The 21,214-nt window shown below is 35.6% G+C and overlaps 1 protein-coding gene across 3 annotated transcripts in view; it reads left to right on the forward strand.

The window, feature by feature from the left end:
- The window catches only part of UBE2E3 (ubiquitin conjugating enzyme E2 E3), an 87,206-nt gene extending 68,539 nt beyond the window's left edge, over nt 1–18,667 (forward strand). For all 3 annotated transcript variants that reach the window (XM_032856048.1, XM_032856050.1, XM_032856049.1), the window contains exons 4-6: nt 12,297–12,429; nt 16,598–16,745; nt 17,896–18,667. In XM_032856048.1, coding sequence (XP_032711939.1) covers nt 12,297–12,429; nt 16,598–16,745; nt 17,896–17,993 — 379 coding nt within the window. In that variant the 3' untranslated portion in view covers nt 17,994–18,667. The remainder of the gene's footprint in view (nt 1–12,296; nt 12,430–16,597; nt 16,746–17,895) is intronic.
- Nucleotides 18,668–21,214: the final 2,547 nt, after the last annotated feature.

Genomic DNA, 21,214 nt, shown 5'->3' on the forward strand with positions numbered 1-21,214 from the left:
TTAGCCTCCTTATAGAAAAGTCTTTATCCACATCTGTATTTATTCTCTTAGGACAGTTTCCTAGGGGTGGGATTACTTATCAAATGGGTTTTACACACGTGGCTAAGGAACCTTTAAAATGTGCTCCTTTCTCCTTCCACTGGTAGTGTATAAGCATCATTGTCCCTCTCACACTTTGGCTATCAAATACTATAATTGTTGGACTTTAGAAGGGCCAGGTTTGTTTTGAAGATTATTTTGACTTTGTGGAGTTTCAGGTGACAATTGAACAGACAAGTACAACGTTTAGTAAGTAGTACTAGAAGAAGCAAAGCGATAAATGCAAATATATAATGCTACAACTGAAGATTTAGAAACTCTACGTATAGTTTTATGAAATAGGATATTTCTAAGCAATAAAGATATATAGTATGGGTAATTGTATCTGTGGCATTACATATGGCAAAAAGGGGGAGCTAAAGACGGAAATTCAGGGAAAGCCCAGGTAATATAGGATGGAAGTGGAGAAAAGGGTCTTTCAAGGTGAAAGACGATGCAGGAGATGATACAGAATGTGGGTTTATATTAGCAGCAGGTTATATTTTCTCTAAGGCCTATCCTAAGGAGTATTTGGTTTTACTTACTGTATAGCAACTGCTTTTGTAATTCAGATTTCCGACCCAATCTCCATATTCTACTGTTAAACCAATAAAATACTTTTATGTCACATGGATTAATATATTCTTGATCTTTCTAGTGAATCTTTGCTTCTTATATTCTTTTAGATGGTAAGGTATTACTGAAGTCCTTGAATGGCAGTTACAGGCCTCAAAACTGTTCAATTCTGTGTAAAAGTATTTTATAACACAACGGTCATACAGTAACTAGTAACATCACTAGTGCATATTCTAGACTTAATAATTATATACTATGTATAATTAATATATTTTCCCATTATGTAACATTTTCTAAATGTCGACTATAAAGTGAGAGGATTTAATAAATGTTTAAGTAGGATTTTATTTTTTTTTATTTATTTTTTTTTTTAAAGATTTTATTTATTTATTTATTTGACAGAGAGAGAGAGAGAGAGAGCACAAGTAGACAGAGAGGCAGGCAGAGAGGGGGAAGCAGGCTCACTGCCGAGCAGAGAACCCGATGCGGGGCTCGATCCCAGGACCCTGAGATCATGACCTGAGCCGAAGGCAGAGGCTTAACACACTGAGCCACCCAGGTGCCCCTTAAGTAGGATTTTAAAGTAAGATTTTACCTGTTTTTGATAGCTCTGCTTCGTGTTTACGCTTTTAATTCTTTCTGCTTTGTAGCAGAAAGGGAGGGAAAAGGCAAGAAAGCATAGAGCAGAAAGAGCAAGGATCTTAAACTGTGGTAACAGCATTTTACTTTGTAATGACAAATGTTATAGGCACAACTACTTGCGCATTATGTGAGTAAGAGTACTTTTGAGACCTTTCCTCATGACCAATGTTTTGAAAAAAGTTGTTGTATTCTGCTGGTTTTATCATTGCAACTTTTTGAGATGATGATAGGGAAGTTGTCCAGGAAGGCTGGCATGCACCTGGCTGAGCCCAGCAGAGCAGCAGCATTACCTTAGTAAATTCACTGTAGTCCAAAGACCATAATGAGTTTTGGCAAAAAGTTACTATAGTCTCTTAACATCTGTCTACCCAGTAGGAATAACAGTTACAGAGCCCAGGTAGTTATGCCATATATGAGAACTGGAATATTTTCTTATATTCCATTCTGTCATTCCCCACCCTTCTTGCATGTCAGATCTCTTCTTTCCCGCAGTTGTTTTGAATCTCAACTGCACCTGAGAGTTTTTAAACTTTGCTAAGCTTGGATCACACCTGTTCTGAGTAAATCAGAATCTCCTAGGTGTAGGACCTAGGAATCAGTAATTTAAAAGCTCCTTGGGCGGCCAGGGTTTTGATTTATGATTTTAGATGTAGTAATGCCATCAGTGAACTTCGTAGTTCTTAAGGGGGCTGTTTATTCAAATCACCTGGAAGATTTCTCCACAGTGTTCCTTCCCTCCCCTTTCCCCTTACTACTTAAGTGAACCAGTGTTAACTGATGGGAGTATAGCCCCTGTGCCTTTGACGAGTTAGGACCAAAAAACCAAAGAATCAATACCTTTAAGTACTGTTTTCCTGTACTCTTTTTGGTAGATATTCTGCTTATGTAAGTGACTTTGCATTTATCCACATATTAATGATTTTGTGGTGTTTGTTCGCTATTTGCATATTCTCATATCTGTTCTGTTCATCACTCCTATTTTCAGTACCTAACAGTGCCCAACACATAGTGGGTACTCAGTAAATGTTACAAGAAGGAATCATTAACACTGAGTTTTGGGAATACCTCACTATTTTATGTCTGTATGCACTACCTACCTATATTATTAAGCTTTATAATTATATTTCCACTGAGGAAAAAGATCTGTAAAGCAGAACATAAACAGGAAATAGAGTTATTAAATTTTGAAAGTCCTTTTCAGGTCAGGGATTCTGTGTGGACATTATTAAGGTTTGAACAGAATTGAGCTTACAATACAAACATTTACTGGTAGAAGTATGCATTTGCGTATTTGACCCTCATATCAACTGTCAAACCAGAACGTATAGAAAAGCTAGTGAACAAACAGGTACTCTTAAGAGTCTGTGCTTAGTTTAAACTGCATGATAAACTAGAGTCTAGGCACATATATCAGCCTGTTAGTTGTATTTTACCCAGTCATAGTCTGTCTTGTATAAGGTGGAAATTAAAAATGAGGTGACACTGTCAAATGTACTTGATTTGTGATACAGATTTACAGCATATTGGCAAAATGGCTTAAATTTTGGATGAGCCCTTAATTTTACAGTATAAAGAATGGGGTGAAGGTACCAAAGAAAGTGTAAGTAGCTCTAGCCAGCATATCTAAAAGCTCTTCTTAAATCTATGTTATTTCAGAATTAAGGAGTCTCTGGCGCCAGAATTCTCCAGTTCTAGAATTGAGGATAACAAAATATGTCATATAAATTCGCTCTGCATATTTAAAATCCTTTATGGTTTAGATTTTCTTCTGTAATCTTATTAGTGCTTCAGTGATATAAAACTCACTGGGAATTTTTCCCCTTTATTTTTTTAAAAAAAAGAAGCTAAAACAAAAAAAAAAAAACCTTTTTTGGACAAGTAAATAATTCAGAAAAGTGGGTTGAAATAATTCAGTGAAAAGTGGGTTCCTTTCTATCCCAGAGTATCAGATCCTTCTTAGAGGAAACCACTATTAGGATTTTCTTGTTTATCTTTCCAGAGAGTCCATTCTTATGGCCAGAATACACATGCAGATAGCTTTTGTAGTTTATACTGTAATAGAAACATTGATATCCACTGCTTTACACTTCCTTTTTTAAAAACTTAATAATATGTCTTAAATATCTTTCTAGATTACTTTTTAATTTTCCTCATTGTGAGTTGGTACGATCTCTGTATCTTTACCAGGTGAAGTCTTCTCTACTTTTTCTAACATCCCTTTCAAACCCAGCTTCTTCTTATATCTCTTCATGTAGTTAATCTCTCCTCTGCTTTGATTCCATTTACTTTCTTCATCTTTCTCTTAAACACTTTTCACAGGTCTGCCCTTTCATGGCTTCTATATGATTCTCTCATCCCAGGTGTCCCTTATCTCAGTCTGGTTCATCCCACCTCCAGTACTTCATCCGCAACTAAGTAGCGAGGTTTCACAAATATATATGTACAGCCCAGGCCCCAATTACTGAGTTGTCAATATGCATCTCCTTGACATATCTATTTCTTGTATATCTCTGAGACCTCATAATCCCCAAATGTCCAAAATCAGCTCCTTTTTCAGTGTCACTATCTTAGTAAATGCCATCTATATCCATCTCAGTTGTATATTCCAGAAAACTATGAGCTATTCTTGATAGCCCCTTCTCATGTTCCATGTTGCAAAAACATAACTTTGGTTGATTTTTATCTCCTGTATCCCTCTCAAATCCATCCTCTTCTGTTTGCCTCTAATACTGTCTTAGTCTAGCCTACCATCTTCCCCTGGATTGCCACAGTAGTCCACCCATAGCCCCTCTGGTCCTCTTCCAGACCATTCTCCACACAGCAACCTGAGGAAGCTTTCAAAATGTAAATATTGTATGACACCCCCCCCATGCTTAAATTGTTTACTGACTTTCTGTTGCTTTTAGGATGAAGCCAAATATTTTTAATATAGCCTGACAAAGTCCTGCGTGGACATCCATTACTACCTCCCTCTTTCATTATCTCCTAGTGCACTCTCCCTTTGTTCTCTTTGTTCCTGCCACATTGGCTTTATTTCTAGTCCCTGCTACACCACCTTGCTCCTTACTGCCTCAAGGCATTTGCATATGCTGTTTAGTCATCCCCAGCTCTTCCCTTTTACCTTCTCCTAGTTAACTCCGTTGGGTGTTTCAAATATCATCTCAAGCATTGCTTCCTTTGTGAAACTTCCCTGATCTACCTAACTAGGTCACTTCCTCTGGCACTGAGCAAGGTATTTGCTCCTTTGTAGCAAATTTTCTATTTTGCTTTTTTTGTGTGTACACTTATATTTGAATAATATTTATATCCCCCACTAGATGGTAATCTCCCTGAAGGCAATGGCCATTATATCTTTAGTTTCCAGCATAGGAACCCAGCACAAAAGAGCAGACAGTTAAATCTTTAGTGAATGAATGAATTTATTTCTATTTTTTCCATTGAATCTACTGAGGAAAGTATGCAAAGTGCTGTACTTTGCATATCATAAAAGCTCAAATGCATTTTTCAGATTCAGAGTGAATTCATATGGTGCACAAGGTACAGTATGGATTAATAAGCAATAAATACCATCATTTTCCATCAGACTTCACAGGTCTTATATTTACTGGAAAGAAGTCATTCTGGGGGAGGGGAATAGGAAGATAAAATAATTGTGATCTGGTAGCAGATAGGTTGGTCTCTCTTTAGTTAGTAGAATTATTTCCTTGTATTGTTTCCTAAACCATCTCCCCTTTCCCATTGTCTTGTATCTCACCCTAATAAATCGTGAACTTCTAACTACATTCAAACTAAAGAACTATGACTGTTTCCAAAGCACTTAGGAATAGCACTTGTTTACCTAAAACAAATTGCCTGAAGTCTGGAAGGAAATACATAGATGTGGTTAGGCTTATATTCTTTCTGGATAGAATCACTGTTGAGAAGTTGAGAAGTAGCTTTATTCTGTTGTTTTTTGCCCTAAAACATTCATCCTTCCATCCCTCTCTGGATATAATCATCTGCCTTCCTCCTACTAGCCAGAAGACTTTAGGGGAAGCTGCTTAGCTGCAATGAGCTTTGGTTTTCTGATCTGTGAAGCTGGGATAGTTACAGTGACTTCTCTTTCATTCTCTTGACATTGTCTTTTACAGAGCAGAAGATTTTAATTTTAATGTAGTCCAGCTTATCAATTTTTTTTTTAATGGACTGTGTCTTTGCTGTTTTAGCTAAAAATTTACTGCCATACCCAAACTCATATAGGTTTTTTCCTATGTTCTCTTCTAGGAGTTCTTAAAGTTTTGCATTTTATAGTAGTTCCGTGATCCATTTTGAGTTAATATTTGTGGAAGATAAAAGGTCTCTAACTTTTATTTTTTTACATGAGGATGTCCGGTTGTTTCAGCATCATTTTTTGAGATTATCTTTATTTTTGCTCCATTCTCTTTCCTTTGCTCCTTTGTCAAAGGTCACTTGACTTTATCTATGTGGGTCTATTTCTGGGCTTTCTATTCTGTTCCATTGATCTGTTTTTCTGTTCTTTTGTCAATACCACACTGACTTGATTACTGTTGCTTTTATACTAAGTCTTAGAGTTGTTGGGTAGTGTCTGGCTTGATTCTCCTTCAATATTGTGTCAGCTATTCTTTTGCCTCTCCATATAAACTTCGTAATCAGTTTGCTGCTAGCCACAAACTAACTTGGTGGGATTTTGACTAGGTTTGTACTGAACCTATACATGAAGTTGGGAGGAACTGACATGTTGACACTTGAGTTATCTTACCCATAAACATAGATAAAGTATCTCTGCCTGTATTTAGTTCTCTTTTTTTGTTTTATTGGTATTTTTAATAGGTTTTGTATTACTACATAGTATGTTAAAACTCAGGGAGGGGTGGATAAGTCCTATTGAAGTTAAATCAATACGGCATCTTAATTCAGGCTCTTCCATTATGTAACCCATGCTTCAATAAGAACTTTGTGTTAGTTTTTTTTTTTTTTAATTTCAAATGCATCCTACATTGTATATATTCACACATATGCAATATACATAGGAATATTCATTTTAACACTGTAATGATTTAAAATGGAACACAGCATTATACCACAATTTTCACAGTTATGTCAAGTCTTGACTTAAGTTGTTGTTATGTCCTTTTCTCTTTGAACTTAGTTTAGCTCATTTTAAGATAAAACTTTTTTCCACAGGGATAAAAAAACATAGAATTTTAGTATAAATCTTTGCATTTATCTTGGTGGGGGACTAAAAAGTTGTATGTAAAAGCATTGTTTAAACAAATGCTTATTTATAGAATGAATCAATTATTAAATTGAACACTTGAAACCTTGTATTGAGAATCACTCCAGTGCTGGAAAAGGATAGTGTTAATGATCCTTGAAGTGATCGTAATTGTTGAATTAATATTCAAGCAATGAGAAAATGGATTTTGCTAAGATATGAGTCCACATGCTGCTAATGTTTAAAGTTATGTCACTGGTTAACAATAAGAGCAACTAGTATCAAAAAATTTTTAGGTTAAGTTTGTTGCTATCTAAGCTTTTTACCTGCTTTTTACTTCTGTTGTTTTGTATAGAACATACAATAATAGCTTATGGGAAACATGGTATTTAAAAGAAGGGATGAATGTTTGTAGGGCAAAAAACAATAGAATAAAGCTACTTGTCATTTTCTTAATAGCATTTAAACCAAAAATTGCGTCCTCAATTATGGAACTTAATAATTGATTTTTTTTTTTGACATTTGTGCACATTGAGGTTTCAGTAAACAAAGCTCCTGTTAATTTTGTCTCTGTTTTCCCATAACTTGACTTAGAACTGGAATAAATTTTACTTTTGCTGTATTGATGAAGTAAATTAAGTAAATGAACTCTTTATGAAGGTAATATAAGAAAACGTTCCCTTCCCCTTCCATCCCCCTCCCTTCCTTTCCTTTCCCCTGCTATTAAAGTGCCTCTATGGCATCTCCCTTTCTTCTCGGGCAGGTCCTGCAGCTCTTCTGTCACTTTGGGTTACTCAAATACTTTTAACTTTCAGGGCATAAAAAGCACAATCCACTGTAAGTTGTAGAGCCCAGTCTCTATCTTATAACCTCTTGAAGCTTACATTCTAGTGAGACAGACAGATGATAAGTAAGATAAATGGGTGAACTATATAATATGTTAGAGAGTGATAAGTAATATGGAGAAAAACATTGAAAGGAATACATAAAATGTGTGGAGCTCATGTGTGACATTTTTAGATAGAGTGTCCAAGAAAGGCCTCACTGAAAAGGTGACTTTTTTGTCAAGACCTGCAGAAGGTGATGAACCCAAGCCATGTTGCCATCACGAAGAAAAACATTCCAGGCAGAGCTACATCCCTGCAGAAGCCCTGCAGTGGAAGTGTATGCTGTGTGTTGGAGAAACAGGTTGCTACAGCCAGTTGAACAAGGAAGAGAGGAACAGATAAGAAGGATATTGGTAATGGTGGTGGCAACAGATTGTTGGGTCTCAACATTGCCTTGTGAGTCTCATAAGTCTTTGACTTGAACACAGAATAGGGTAATAAGTCTTTGGAAAGTTTTGACCAGACTTACATGATCTGATTTACTAACTATTGCTTTGCCTAATTGTCGTTTGCAAATAGACTACCACTGTGGAAATAGGGCCAAAAGTGGAAGCAGAGAGCTATTGTAACTAACCAGGAGAGGATTCTAGTGTTTTGAATCAAGGTCGAGATGGTAGGAGTGGGAGAAGCAGAATTTTGAGTTTGTTTTGGAGATAAAATCAACAGAATTTGTCAAGATACTGGATGTGGGAAAGAGTGTTATCAAAGGTGAGGTCTTTGTTTTTGTTCTGAGGAACTAGAAGAATGTTGTTGGCATTAACTGAAACAGGGAAGATTGTATGAGGAGTCCAGGAACTTAGTTTGGGACATGTTAAAAATGAGGCACTTTTCAAAATAAATAGGTTTTGAAATATTAGATTTCAAAATAAAAACTGTTTAGTAGGCATTTAGATGTATAGCTCTGGAACTCAGGATAAAAAAATCTGGTCTGGAGATAGAGATTTGGGAATTGAGAGCCTACTGGTGCTGTTGGAAGCCATAAAACGGCATGAGGTCAGCAAAAAAAGGGTTGTGAGTACAACAGAGAAGAGGTCCAAGCACTGAGTTCTCGAGGACTGGCTGTATTGTTAGGTTAGGGAGTTAAGGAGCTGTACTTAGTGGTTGAGAAGGAAGGACCAGAAAAGTTAGGAGGAAAACCAGCAAGTATGTTTTTTTAGGAACAAAACAGACAAGTTATATCAAGGAGGAAGAAGTGATCAACTGTGTCTAATGTTGGGCCAAAGAAGATGAAGATTGAGAAATAAGCACTGGGTCTCCTGTGAGGTCATTGGTGACCTTTGATGAATGCTGTTTCAGTGTAGTGAAGAGGAGTAAAAGCCTGCTAAGAGATATTGAGATGGGACCTGGAAGGCATAGAGTAATAGAAGTTTGTTTTTTTAAAAAAGGTTGGGAAAATAGTATTGTGATATTCTTCTGAACATGATTCACCAGAGAGGGAAAAACAAATGATCTAGGATGGCATGTGGAACTGCTTGCGTAAAAAAGAAAGAAGGTGAACTAGTGAGAAGGTATGGATAGTACCTGTCTTGAGATTGTTAGCATTGATCAGTCATTTTCTACTCAGCTGTGAAACCTCAGTGGCAGATCAGATGCTAGCCTGTAAAATCCTTTGCTTGAATTTGAATGGAGTCAACTTTTGCATCCAACATCTCACCCCCCCCACCCGCACCACCAAGAATGTTTTGATTTGCAGATGGCACCCTTGTGAGAAGAAAAAGGGATCCTTATTCTAAACAAAGCAGCTAAAACAAGGGCTGGATTTTAGCTGTCACTCACCCTAGGCTTAGATTCTTGGAATAGTAAAAGAATCATACTGCTACAAGCTTCTGCCTTGCTCAGTCTCCCCTAAGACAAGAAGGAAAGTCACATTTAATATTCTGCTATAATAAACATATCCTTTGTCCTATGGCAAAACAGCATTAAGTGAGAAGAAAGCAAACTTAAGAACCGGTACGAATTTGGTTTAGGAATCCCAGTTCTGCCAACTGGCAGAGGGGATTTAAGATTCATCATTTGCTTTCTCTGCCTTGGCTTTTTCAAGTATAAGGGGCAGGGGCAGGGGTGGCTTCTACCAGATTCTTTTCAGTCTGAAATTCTGTGATTCATTAAAATGTAGTAATCCCCAACTTAACTTGAATATATCCCCTGAAGCATAGCATAGTTCTACTGAGAACTAATATCACTGAGGAAGTTTGTTTTGGGGTTTTTGTTTTGTTTTGTTTGGATAACAGCGCCCCTTGGATTCTTACACAAGTAAGTATCAGCAGAATTTGGAGATTAAATTAGGTGTAGTAGCACTGAAATTAATAAGAGGAAATATAGTGAACGATTGAGGACAATGCAGACTAGTTCACAGACTTTGTCTAAGTTCTGTCTGAGTCATTTTCTGGCCATGGGACACATGGAAAATTATTTAACTCTCTGAACCTTTGTTTCCTCATCTAAAAATAGGAATGTACTAACAGTACCTACTTCATGGATTTTTAAGGAGAATTAAATGAGTTATACACTATGATGCTTTGAACAATGCCTGGCATGTAATAAGGATGGGCTAAACCTTAACTACTGTTGTTACTACTACCACCACCACTGTGTGGCACATGTAGTTTAGAATCATTTTAGTAAGACAGCCACACCATAGATGTCTTTGACACTATAATTTAATCATATAATGATTACCTTAAGTCACCAAGGGAAAAATTAACTTGGAAAGGAAAATGCTTTTGAATCGGGTTAAACCTTTTTTGTTTGTTTACAAAATTAGGACTCAGTTTGATGTTTTTAGTTACAGTAAAAATTCACTTAGGGAATATACCTGATTCTCAAATGATGACAGAACAGTGAGCCATTATTGTAATTAGTTTGTTTCTGTGTATACTTGAAACATATAAAACAGTATTTATTTTGAAAAATGTTTTTCCCTAAATAGGCCAAAATAGTAAGGCTTTTATTTAAGTACCTTAAAGATAGGTCTTTAAAACATGCTGTAAACATTTTGAGTATACCATCAAGTTTTCTACACCATCTCTGTATGAACTATTTTTTCAGAGCACACATTTGATTATTGATAGCATCACTTACCATCATGTTTACAATTCACAGTTTATTTTACAGAATTAATAAGATACAGTCAAATTATTGTAACTATACTTCAAAGTTCTGTTGTGATTAATGTGGGTGATTTATCAATGCTGGTTTACCCTTATTTTAAATTAAACATGCAGGTGAATTTCTAAACTGGTGGTTACTTTTAAAGAAGAAATGCTGTATATTTAGTTAGTTCAGAAAGTCAAGATAATTCATGATGGCAAAGATTAGGGAAGAAAGGAAGTCTGAGGGAAAATTGGAAGAGAATTTAAGGAGTAATGGATGTGCCTTACCAGCAAATAATTGTGAGGCTAGATTGTATTTGAATTAATTCTCTTGTTTCGAATTTTGTAAGTGAAATGATGTATTGTTAAGCACAATGTAATGTACCTGGGACTTAATAGCATCTAGCATTCAGACTTTGGTTTCTAACATTCCCTAAATGTGAGACTAAAAGGAACCAGGGCTCCCTGAGGAAATGGCTGATTCCAAGGCTGGAATTCTGGGACATCTAGTTATGGCAGAAAGTAAGGAAGTACTCCTAACATCACAGCAGCCTGTCCCAGGAATAGAGGGGCGATTGGGAAGGGGCTCTCACTGGCCAAATTTGTCATCAAAAACAGTTAAAGGTAGTAATGAATTATATAAATCATCAGGGAAAAAAATCCATGAAAACCACACCAGTAATACACAGATTCATACAAATGGGAAATGAGAGGGATCAAGGGCTAGCTGGTAAATGTAGAAGAAATACTGAAATTGGAAAAACCATGATTTTATCACCATCACAGTATAGTTTATATACTGTGACTATATATAGTTTATATTTTATAGCTTGGATGTTAAATCTAGGGGAGAAATTTTGATGAAGAGCAGAGTGTTTGCATGGTCTTAAAGTGTCTATCCAAATGTTATTTATTGGTTGCGGGGAAAAATAGTAAGCAGTAGGAAAATCAGACAGCACTTGATCTAGGTGATAAAAATTAACATCACCAATTAGAGATAGGTAAATGAATACCATGGTAGCTTGAGAACACATCACTTATGTACTGTTTGGCCGGGAATTCACTGTCTGCATCTAATTATGAGGAAACCAGATAATTCCAAAAAGATGAGCATTCTATTAAAAGAAGAAGGAGGTGATAGGGAGGAAGATGACTGTATTCTTCCAAAATGTTAATGTTTGTTATAAAAGTCAAAGGTGGAAAAGTGCCATATTAAAGGAAACAAAAGACGTAGAACATAGGTGATCACAAGATGATCACAAGAGTAGATTCTGTATCTGAAGGAAAATTAAATTTTTTAAAAGACATTATTTTGCAGATTATAGGTTAAAGTGTTTTATTGATATATTACTGAAGTTGTAGCTGTATTGTGATTATATTGGAGGTTAATTTAGGAAATGTGCACACTTAAGTATTTATGGGGAGGGGGCCAGATGTATTCATTCAGCTTATTCTCACATGGCTCAAAAAAAGCACTGTGGGTGTCCGTGTGTGTGTGTATGTGTACATATACACGTACATAGAGAGAAAGCGGGGGAGGGAGGGAGAAGATGAAAGAGTTGATGGGTCCAAATGCTAACAGGAATAGTCTGAGTAAGATTATACTTGTGTTCTTTGTTCTTGCAGTTTTTCTGTAAATTTGAAATATTTGCAAATAATTTTATACATATATGTATGCACACACTGGGAATTATATTTATCTCATTGTTCTAGATTGCTAATTTACTCTTAATACTTAATTGGTTTTAGATGTTAACGTTCATTACTTACAGATATACACATTGATTTTTAATTTCTTTTAAATAGTGCTGGGCCTAAAGGAGATAACATTTATGAATGGAGATCAACTATACTTGGTCCACCAGGTTCTGTATATGAAGGTGGTGTGTTTTTTCTGGATATCACTTTTTCATCTGATTATCCATTTAAGCCACCAAAGGTAAGAACCTTAGAAGTCCATTCTTTAATATTTATCCTTTTCCAAAATTCTAGAGGTTAAATGTGTATTGATGTAATCATTTTTATTTCATTATTTTTCATGAATTGATACAGAAGCTCTCATGTAACCAAGAATTTTAAAACTGAAAGAAATTGATTACTGCCTTATACAAATAACTTTATAATCAGCAGGAAGAGGGTTTGTTAATTGTAAATAAAAGTATGCCACTTTGCATACCAGCATACATTTTAGATTTATGTTGTAAGGGAAAATATCCTATGGACTTTCCTTGAGAAAGATATTGGGGTTAAAAAAAAAAAGTAAACCTGTTGGACAACTTGCAGAAATAAGAATTAAATAACTTGAATTTTTATGCTCAATACCTTATCTTTACAGATAAGCAAAAACTAGAAAAACAGCAAAGAAGAGGGAAACTACTATTATTTAATCAGCTTACTCTGTGACCTCTGTAGATAAGATGTAGTAATGGGAGTAAGGGTGGCTGGGTGGCTTATGTCTCAGCTGGCTCACAATATGAACTAGATGGATAACAGAAGGGTTGAGTTGTACCTTGTAATGACTGGCAATTATTTTTCAAGTCTTAAACGTAACAATTACCTGGATGGTTTCCTCCTCTCACTTCTCATTATAAAGTGGTCAAGCCAACAGGTAAAAACTGCCAGTGTTAAGCCTGAACATAATTATGGTCTAGTTACAGAGACTTCTGATATGTCAGGGGAAAAGTATGTTGTTATCAAGCCTTGAACTATGATGAAATGTTTTTCTTTTCAACATAGTTCCTTATGTTCCCTACACTATTTAAAATACATGTAGCAATTTAATGCCTGCGTGGCAATTTAATGCCTGTGCTCACTTGCATGCTTGGGTTGGGGTGCCTGGAGAGTAAAAATTAAGGTTTTTTTGTTTGTTTTTTTGTTTGTTTTTAGACCTGGGATTATTTCTCCCATTATCTAATAAGATAACAGTTCCACCTAGTGGTATTTACCTCAAAGTACAGACACCAAGGTTCCCTATCACCTAGAGGTATTTTGCTGTGAACTAGTTATCAGTATTTTTTGAGTATTATACTATGTGATCCCATTAGAATTTAAGATTTTTAAATGATTGTCTTATTGAATGAGCTCACGTATGTAGAGTATATCTTGCTAGTTCAAATAAAGGAACAAAGCCTTCATGTGAATAATACTACAAATTGTATTAACATTCAGAATGACACGTGTTAAGTGCTGGTGTATCACTAACTGCTCAATTTGTATTCATTGGTTAAGTTTCCGGTATTACAGAAAACAAAATCATAGCTGTCTTTGATAAATAGTGATAACTTATTTCTAGATGCCTCATTTTTCTTGAAATTGGTTTTAATGTGGTAGCAAAATTAGAAAAAAGTTTGCAAGATTTATTTTTTACCAAATTATTTTTATGAGGGAATATTTGTTAAAGAAAAGGACTTTCCTATTTTTCTTGGCCTCTTTTAATGTAAAATAGAAAATGACTAACAAAAACCTTTCAAACCGTGATTCTGTGTATGATTTATTAGTTGTTCTGGTTAATATAGTGGTTATGTTTTAATTTAGCATTTAATTTTTTTGCTGAAGTCTCAGTATTTTAATTTTCTAATCCTTCCATGGTGAATCATTCCTCTTGCCTAAGATATCTGACACAGTATTATGAAGCACTATCCAGATCTGTGGTTGAACAAGTGAGAAAGAAAGAATACTGCTGTTATTTTTGGTGTTAGATGCAATTATTTCTATACAATTCTGCTTATTCTTGAAGTTCAGGTAAAGTGTTGAACTTCTTGAGGAATAATAAAAATTTAATTCTCTTCTGTTCATCAACTATTAATAGTTGAATGGATTCGAAGTATTTTTTAAAGATTTTCTGAAATTTATTTATTTGAGAGAGAAAGTTTGCACACACGCACGTGCCACGAGCGAGCAGGGGGAGAGAGAGAAGCCACTCCCTACTGAGCAGGGAGCCCAACTCAGTACTTGATCCCAGAACCCTGGGATCATGACCGGAGCCAAAGACACACGCTTAACCTGCTGAGCCACCCAGGTGCCCCAAAAGGACTCATATTATTAATTGTGTTTATAAATCACGCATGTCTGTTAAGTAGTCAGCTCTTGGTAATCTAAACATGTATTATTCCCATATTCTAGAGCAGAAGCATCTGACAGAAATCTGATGCAAGCTACATGTGTAATTTTAAATTTTCTATGAGCTACATTATAAAGTGTAGAAAAAGACAGTGAAATTAATTTTAATAACATCCATTATATCCAAAATATTGTCTTTTGAACATAAAATCAATGAAAGCATATTATTAATGTCAGGGTTTCATTCTCTTTTTGGTACTGTGTCTTTGAAATGTTGGTATGTATTGTATATTTTTAGCCGGTCTCACTTCAACAAGCCGTATTTTAAGAGCTATAAAGGTAACATGTCCACTCTGTTACACAGAGGTTCTGGAGGTACAGATTCTTCCCTTTTTCTTCCTTGCTAGACCACTGGTTTCTTTCTTGTTTTTAATTATACATCCTTATCAGAAATATACTTTTGAGGGCTTTTATTTTTTATTTATTTTTTTAAAGATTTTATTTATTTATTTGAGAGTGAGATAGAGCATGAGAGGGGAGACAGTCAGAGGGAGAAGCAGACTCCCCGTGGAGCTGGGAGGCTGATGCGGGACTCAGTTCAAGGACTCCGGGATCATGACCTGAGCCGAAGGCAGTTACCTCACCAACTGAGCCACCCAGTTGCCCTTTAAAGGGCTTTTAATATTTTCTTTCTAGACTCTACCAGAGAGATCATATAGTACACTGGTAGTTCCAAGAGATCGGGAGCTGTTTTTTTCTTTTTTCTCAGCTACTCTAAATTAAGAATTAGTCAACCCATTAGTATTTGTGACTGTTTGTTTTTTTTTTTTAAGGTTTTATTTATTTATCTGACAGAGATCACAGGCAGGCAGATAGAGAGGAGGAAGCAGGCTCCCCGCCTAGCAGAGAGCCTGATGCGGGGCCCAATCCCATGACCCCGGGACCATGATCTGAGCTGATGAGCTGAAGGCAGAGGCTTTATTTAACCCACTGAGCCACCCAGGTGCCCCTTGTGACTGTTTTGAAACTTGCCAGTATTTGTTCCTACGATTTACCCCCTTTTTTCATATATCTAAGAGATAAATAGTTTCCTTTATTCATTACCTAACAACCTTGCTTTTATTTCATTTTACTGTCTTAGTCTAACAAGGCACTGAACCAGTTGCAGAAACAAAAGGCTAAAAAATAGACTGGTGATTTCATCAACCTTCCTCTAAATCTTTGTCCAGTATTTTCTGATACATGACAGGACATTAGCTGAGTTGATACTGATCTTTTCTACTAAGAAACTAATGTAACTTTTGTTTTATGGTAAAATAAATTCTTCCTAAGTTCCTTCTTACCTTTGATGCTAAAACAGAGCTGTGCGTGCACATGTGTGCATGTGTATATGGTCTATATATATATGGTCATACATACACAAAATTATTTTGTGTCATTTGATTACAGTAAACCAACCAAATCAGCGCTTACTTTGGTGTAAAACTGATATAGTACCTAACCCGCTGGGTAAAAAAATCTCAACTGAACTGAATAAAACCATTTCCTTTTTTATTTTTATTTTTTTTCTTTTTAAACTAGGCTCCACGCTCAGTGTGGGGCTTGAACTCACTACCCTGAGATTAAGACGTGAGCTGAGATTGAGTTGGATGCTTAACCCAGGTGTCCCAAATAAAATCATTTACTTTTTTTTTTTTTTTTAAGATTTTTATTTATTTCTTTGAGAGTGAGAGAGAGAGAGCATGAGAGGAGAGAGAGGTCAGCAGGAGAAGCAGTCTCCCTGCCGAGCAGGGAGCCCGATGCCTGACTCGATCTGGGGACTCCAGGATCATGACCTGAGCTAAAAGGCAGTTGCTTAACCACTGAGCCACCCAGGCGCCCCTAAAATCATTTACTTTTGATATTAGTTAAATCTGATATTTATTAGCTCTTCAGTAAATTATTTTCTATTTAGTGTCTATGATGTATTGTACTTTACTTTTGCTGATGAGAGTTTTAGTTGGTAATAAAGCATTCCTTTTCTTTGTTTTTAATGGAATTGCCCTTAGGTTACTTTCCGCACCAGAATCTATCACTGCAACATCAACAGTCAGGGAGTCATCTGTCTGGACATCCTTAAAGACAACTGGAGTCCTGCTTTGACTATTTCAAAGGTTTTGCTGTCGATTTGTTCTCTTTTGACAGATTGCAACCCTGGTAAGCAAACCTTTATTAACACACGCAGTGGGGCTACAGAAACCATTGTGTTCTTGCCTTAACTATGGATTTGAGGAAGTAAATGCTGTTGGTGGAAAGATAAGCATAAATCATTTTGCAAGAAAATTATCAAAGCCATTTCATTTAGAATAGACCAAAAGTCTCAGAGTAACTTTGTTTAGTTTATTAATGGCATGCTACCTATAATTACTTTCTTTCTGTCGTTGATGGACTTTTTTCTAAATTATGTAGTGGTACAAACCTGTTTGATAGGAAGAAAGCTGTGACTGGCACCAGTGCCTCCTTTTCTAGCTCCTTCATGCTGTCGTGTGCTCTAAAGCAACTGCTTACTTAGTAATTAATGTATGGCTTCTTGTTCTCCCTTCTCTCTTATAGTTAGGTTTTATAAGTAGTAATAGTGGATATTAAAGTTATAGTTGATGTGTTGGACTAGATTATGATTGTATTAACTCAGATAAAGTCATTAATAACATAGTTCTAACATTTTCAAGAAATGCTTAATTACCACATATTAACATGTATAGTTGACTTGAAAGCCTGGGATTTTACATATGTTATCTTACTAAGTGGTCATTTTTTAAAAAGTTGAATTACTTTTTTTACATATTGAACTAATCACCAAAGGCTTTTACTTTTATTGTAAGCCCAGCAGTTTTACCTATGCCCAATAGAATTAAAAAGGGTGAGGCAGCTCTAAGTGAACTGATAGGGAAAGAGCAAGGCACTGAAGGAAAGTACATATGCTTAATAATATTTTAAATGCTTGTGAATGTGCATAATATCTAGATAGAAATGCTGTAAACTATATTGTAAGATTAGCATTTTTATTTAAAAATCACATTTTTAAACATCCAGAAGAAGGTAGAAATATAATCACCAACCACACTTCCATTGCTGAATAAAATGCAGAGTAGTAGTATTAAAAAAATCAAGTTTAAGTCAGCATGTATTTTTTAGTTAAAAGGGCTTTTCTAATTTGAATATTAAAATATACAGATGCTTATGTTATTTAAAGCATTTTAATCTTGAAAATTTAGCCATTATATAAAAAGGTGCTGCTGAAATTTAATAGAGTATTAAAACTGTAATAAGACACTGTGTAATATCTCTTACTGTTCTATTTTTCCAGCGGATCCTCTGGTTGGAAGCATAGCCACTCAGTATTTGACCAACAGAGCAGAACATGACAGGATAGCCAGACAGTGGACCAAGAGATACGCCACATAATTCACAGAATTTGTATGCGGTGTGAAGGAGCAGAGGGCCCCTTCCCACTGTGCTGCAAATCTTTATAGCCTTTACAATACGGACTTCTGTGTATATGTTATACTGATTCTACTCTCTGCTTTTATCCTTTGGAGACTGGGAGACTCCCCAAAAAGGTAAATGCTATCAAGAGTAGAACTTTGTAGCTGTAGATTAGTTATGTTTAAAACGCCTACTTGCAAGTCTTGCTTCTTTGGGATATCAAAATGTATTTTGTGATGTACTAAGGATACTGGTCCTGAAGTCTACCAAATATTATAGTGCATTTTAGCCTAATTCATTATCTGTATGAAGTTATAAAAGTAGCCGTAGATGACTAGGAATTATGTCATTTGTATTAAACCCAGATCTATTTCTGAGTATGTGGTTCATGCTGTTGTGAAAAATGTTTTACCTTTTACCTTTGTCAGTTTGTAATGAGAGGATTTCCTTTTACCCTTTGTAGCTCAGAGAGCACCTGATGTATCATCTCAAACACAATAAACATGCTCCTGAAGGCATAGTTTCCTGTCGTAATATTTTAAGTCAATCTTGTTAGAAGGTGTGTCTGAGATGATTGTTGATGAAACAAAAATGCGGATATGAAGATTGACTACTAAGGACCAGTACAAATAAAGGAATTGTTGAAGTGAAAACATTTGAAATCTTGTTAAATGTGTAGTTTTTTTTCCTTGAAGTACTTACTAATGAGAGCATATAATGAGCTTAAATATGTAAAACTGGATTTTAAATCATTGATCTCAAAACACACAATGCTCTACTTCGATAAGATGATATTTAAGCAAAAGATAATGTAAATTGTGACTCACTCAGGAATCTGGTATTAACTTATGGAACATTTTGTTTCCCAAGTGGTGATTTCCATCCACCATTGGACAGTGTTGTCAGATAACTTTAATCTGATAGTACTTCTGTGTCATTGGTACATTTTTTACTTTGCTACTAATCCTGGTCTTGAATTTTCATGGTGTATTGTGTGTACTACCATTCTTTTTAGGCCCTTAGCCAGCAGATGAAGCAGAGTTGAACACAGAAACCGTTGTCTGGCCTGGAAATGGGACAGAACTCTGGATTAGTGTACGAATGTGGCATTTTTTTCTTATTTGAAAAAATAACTAAATTTTAAGGGTTTTACAGGTTACTTCTTTTTGGTTATAGTTATCAAATATTAGATTTCTTATAGGAGAATTACTTTGCAATATTCAGGTTTGGTAAATGTTATAAATGTGCTTAATTTTTTTCTATGACTATGATAACTATTGAGGTAATTCTCCGGTCCTGTAGCCAAGGTTGTGGAATGTGGTACAAATGTCTTCTCTAGTTTAGCGTACCATCTTAAAATTTATAGAGTGGAGTTATTAGCATAAAAATACATTGCTTTAAGCTAATAAAATAAAACATTTATAGTTGCGCATACCCTCACTAAGAGTAATGTGCCTCCTACTTGAGAATTTTCAATAGAAGTCTTAAATTGTCTTACTCCATCTCTCCATATTACAGAGCAACACTAAGCAAATAGGTAGTATTTTGAAGAATTTAGGCTTAGGTCTATGAAAGCCTCTGAGGCTTGACTATTTTAGGTGGTAATAATCGATAATGGAGTTCAAGTCAGTGTGATGAGAGTGAGGACCTTTTATGTAAACTGTAAGGATTTTTGTGTAGGTGAGCTGCAAAAGGTGTTTTTTTCCCCACTTCCAGTATCGTATATTCTGCATCCTAAAGTAGTGAACCTCTCTCTGATGCCAGAAAAGCTTTCATCATAATGAGTATTAGGATGTTTCGGATGCTATCATTAGACTTTCTTTATTTGTTACCCCCTAATTACTACCACCAACCTTTTTGCTACTTTGTAGGCTTACTTGAGACAGAGAAGAAGAACGTGGTTACTTAAAAATGTTCCTGGCTCTTTCACAAACTACCTTTATGGCCTTAGTAAGACACTTTAACTTCTTTGAGTTTTAGTTTATTCATATATGAAACAAAAGTTGATTCTGATTATCTCCTTATTCTCTGTTAGCCCTCAAACTCAGTAGGTCTAATGCTATAACATTTGTTATCCTTGTTCTGCTTTCTCTTTCAGGAAACAGGCTACAATTTCAAAGGGACTGAAAAATAACAATTGTCATTTGGTTTTTACTATTAGTTTCCCTTAAAATCCTGACTATTTCTTTTTACCTTGTTTTCTATTTCTGAAAAACTGTAGGTCCGCTTTTCAGTTATATAGGTATTCATCTACAAATAGGGTGGGGTTTTTTCTCCCCATAAAACTTTGCTCTGGATATAAATTGTGGTATTTCAGAAACTGGATTTTTTTTCTTACCCATTAAGAACAAATTGTGTAAGTGAAAGTCCAAATATCACTTTGTAGGTGTTCAAGAGTAGTCATGGCCTTGAGCATCGCATTGAGCCTGCCGTGCTCAAATTTTGGTCCAGTGCTCTCAGAGGAGCCCTGCAGTGTGCCATGCAGGGCCATGCAGCCACTGCATGCCAGCCACTGCTTAGCTACTGAATGTTCCCTGCAGAGCTCATGAGAGGAGACCCTCTGACCATGTTTGGTTGACAGAGTGAAACTGATGCACAGGTGGGTTCAGTAACTTGCCCATATTACATGGCCAGTACGGTGGGGGAAGGTACAGTCTCCATTCTTCACCAGGTTGTGATTTGTAACATCACAGTTAATATTGACTGTATCTATGTAACAGCAGATATTCATAGATTGATAACTTCTGAAAATGACTCTCTAGAATAAAGTACAATTTGCATCTTAGTAAATTCTTATTTTAAATTCTGGTTTAAAGTCTCAAATGTAACCTTACAAAATAAGGCTTTATTAATTGATTCCAATGAAGATGAGATATGTTTATCTTCTGCCTTAGATACTTAAGAATACTTTTAACATCACTAATTTCCCTTTGTTAATTGGGAAAATGAGATAAATGTCATCTTAATTTTTTTTTTTTAGTTATACATCACATAACCCCATCAGGAAATTTATATTGATAAATATGTATCAAGCATTTAATAACTACCTTTTTCAAGCTAACAAGATGTATTAGTTATCTAGAGGTGGCTTTTTTTTTTTTTTTAAGCAGGAAATCTTAAGTAATCAAGGGATAAAATTGTGTAGGCATTTGTGGTTTGGATTGACCCTAAGAGTTCGAATAAGAACTTTGAGGTGTTGG

Source organism: Lontra canadensis, unplaced genomic scaffold (genome assembly GCF_010015895.1).
Source record: "Lontra canadensis isolate GAN:19392208 unplaced genomic scaffold, GSC_riverotter_1.0 scaffold11, whole genome shotgun sequence".
NCBI lineage: Eukaryota > Metazoa > Chordata > Mammalia > Carnivora > Mustelidae > Lontra > Lontra canadensis.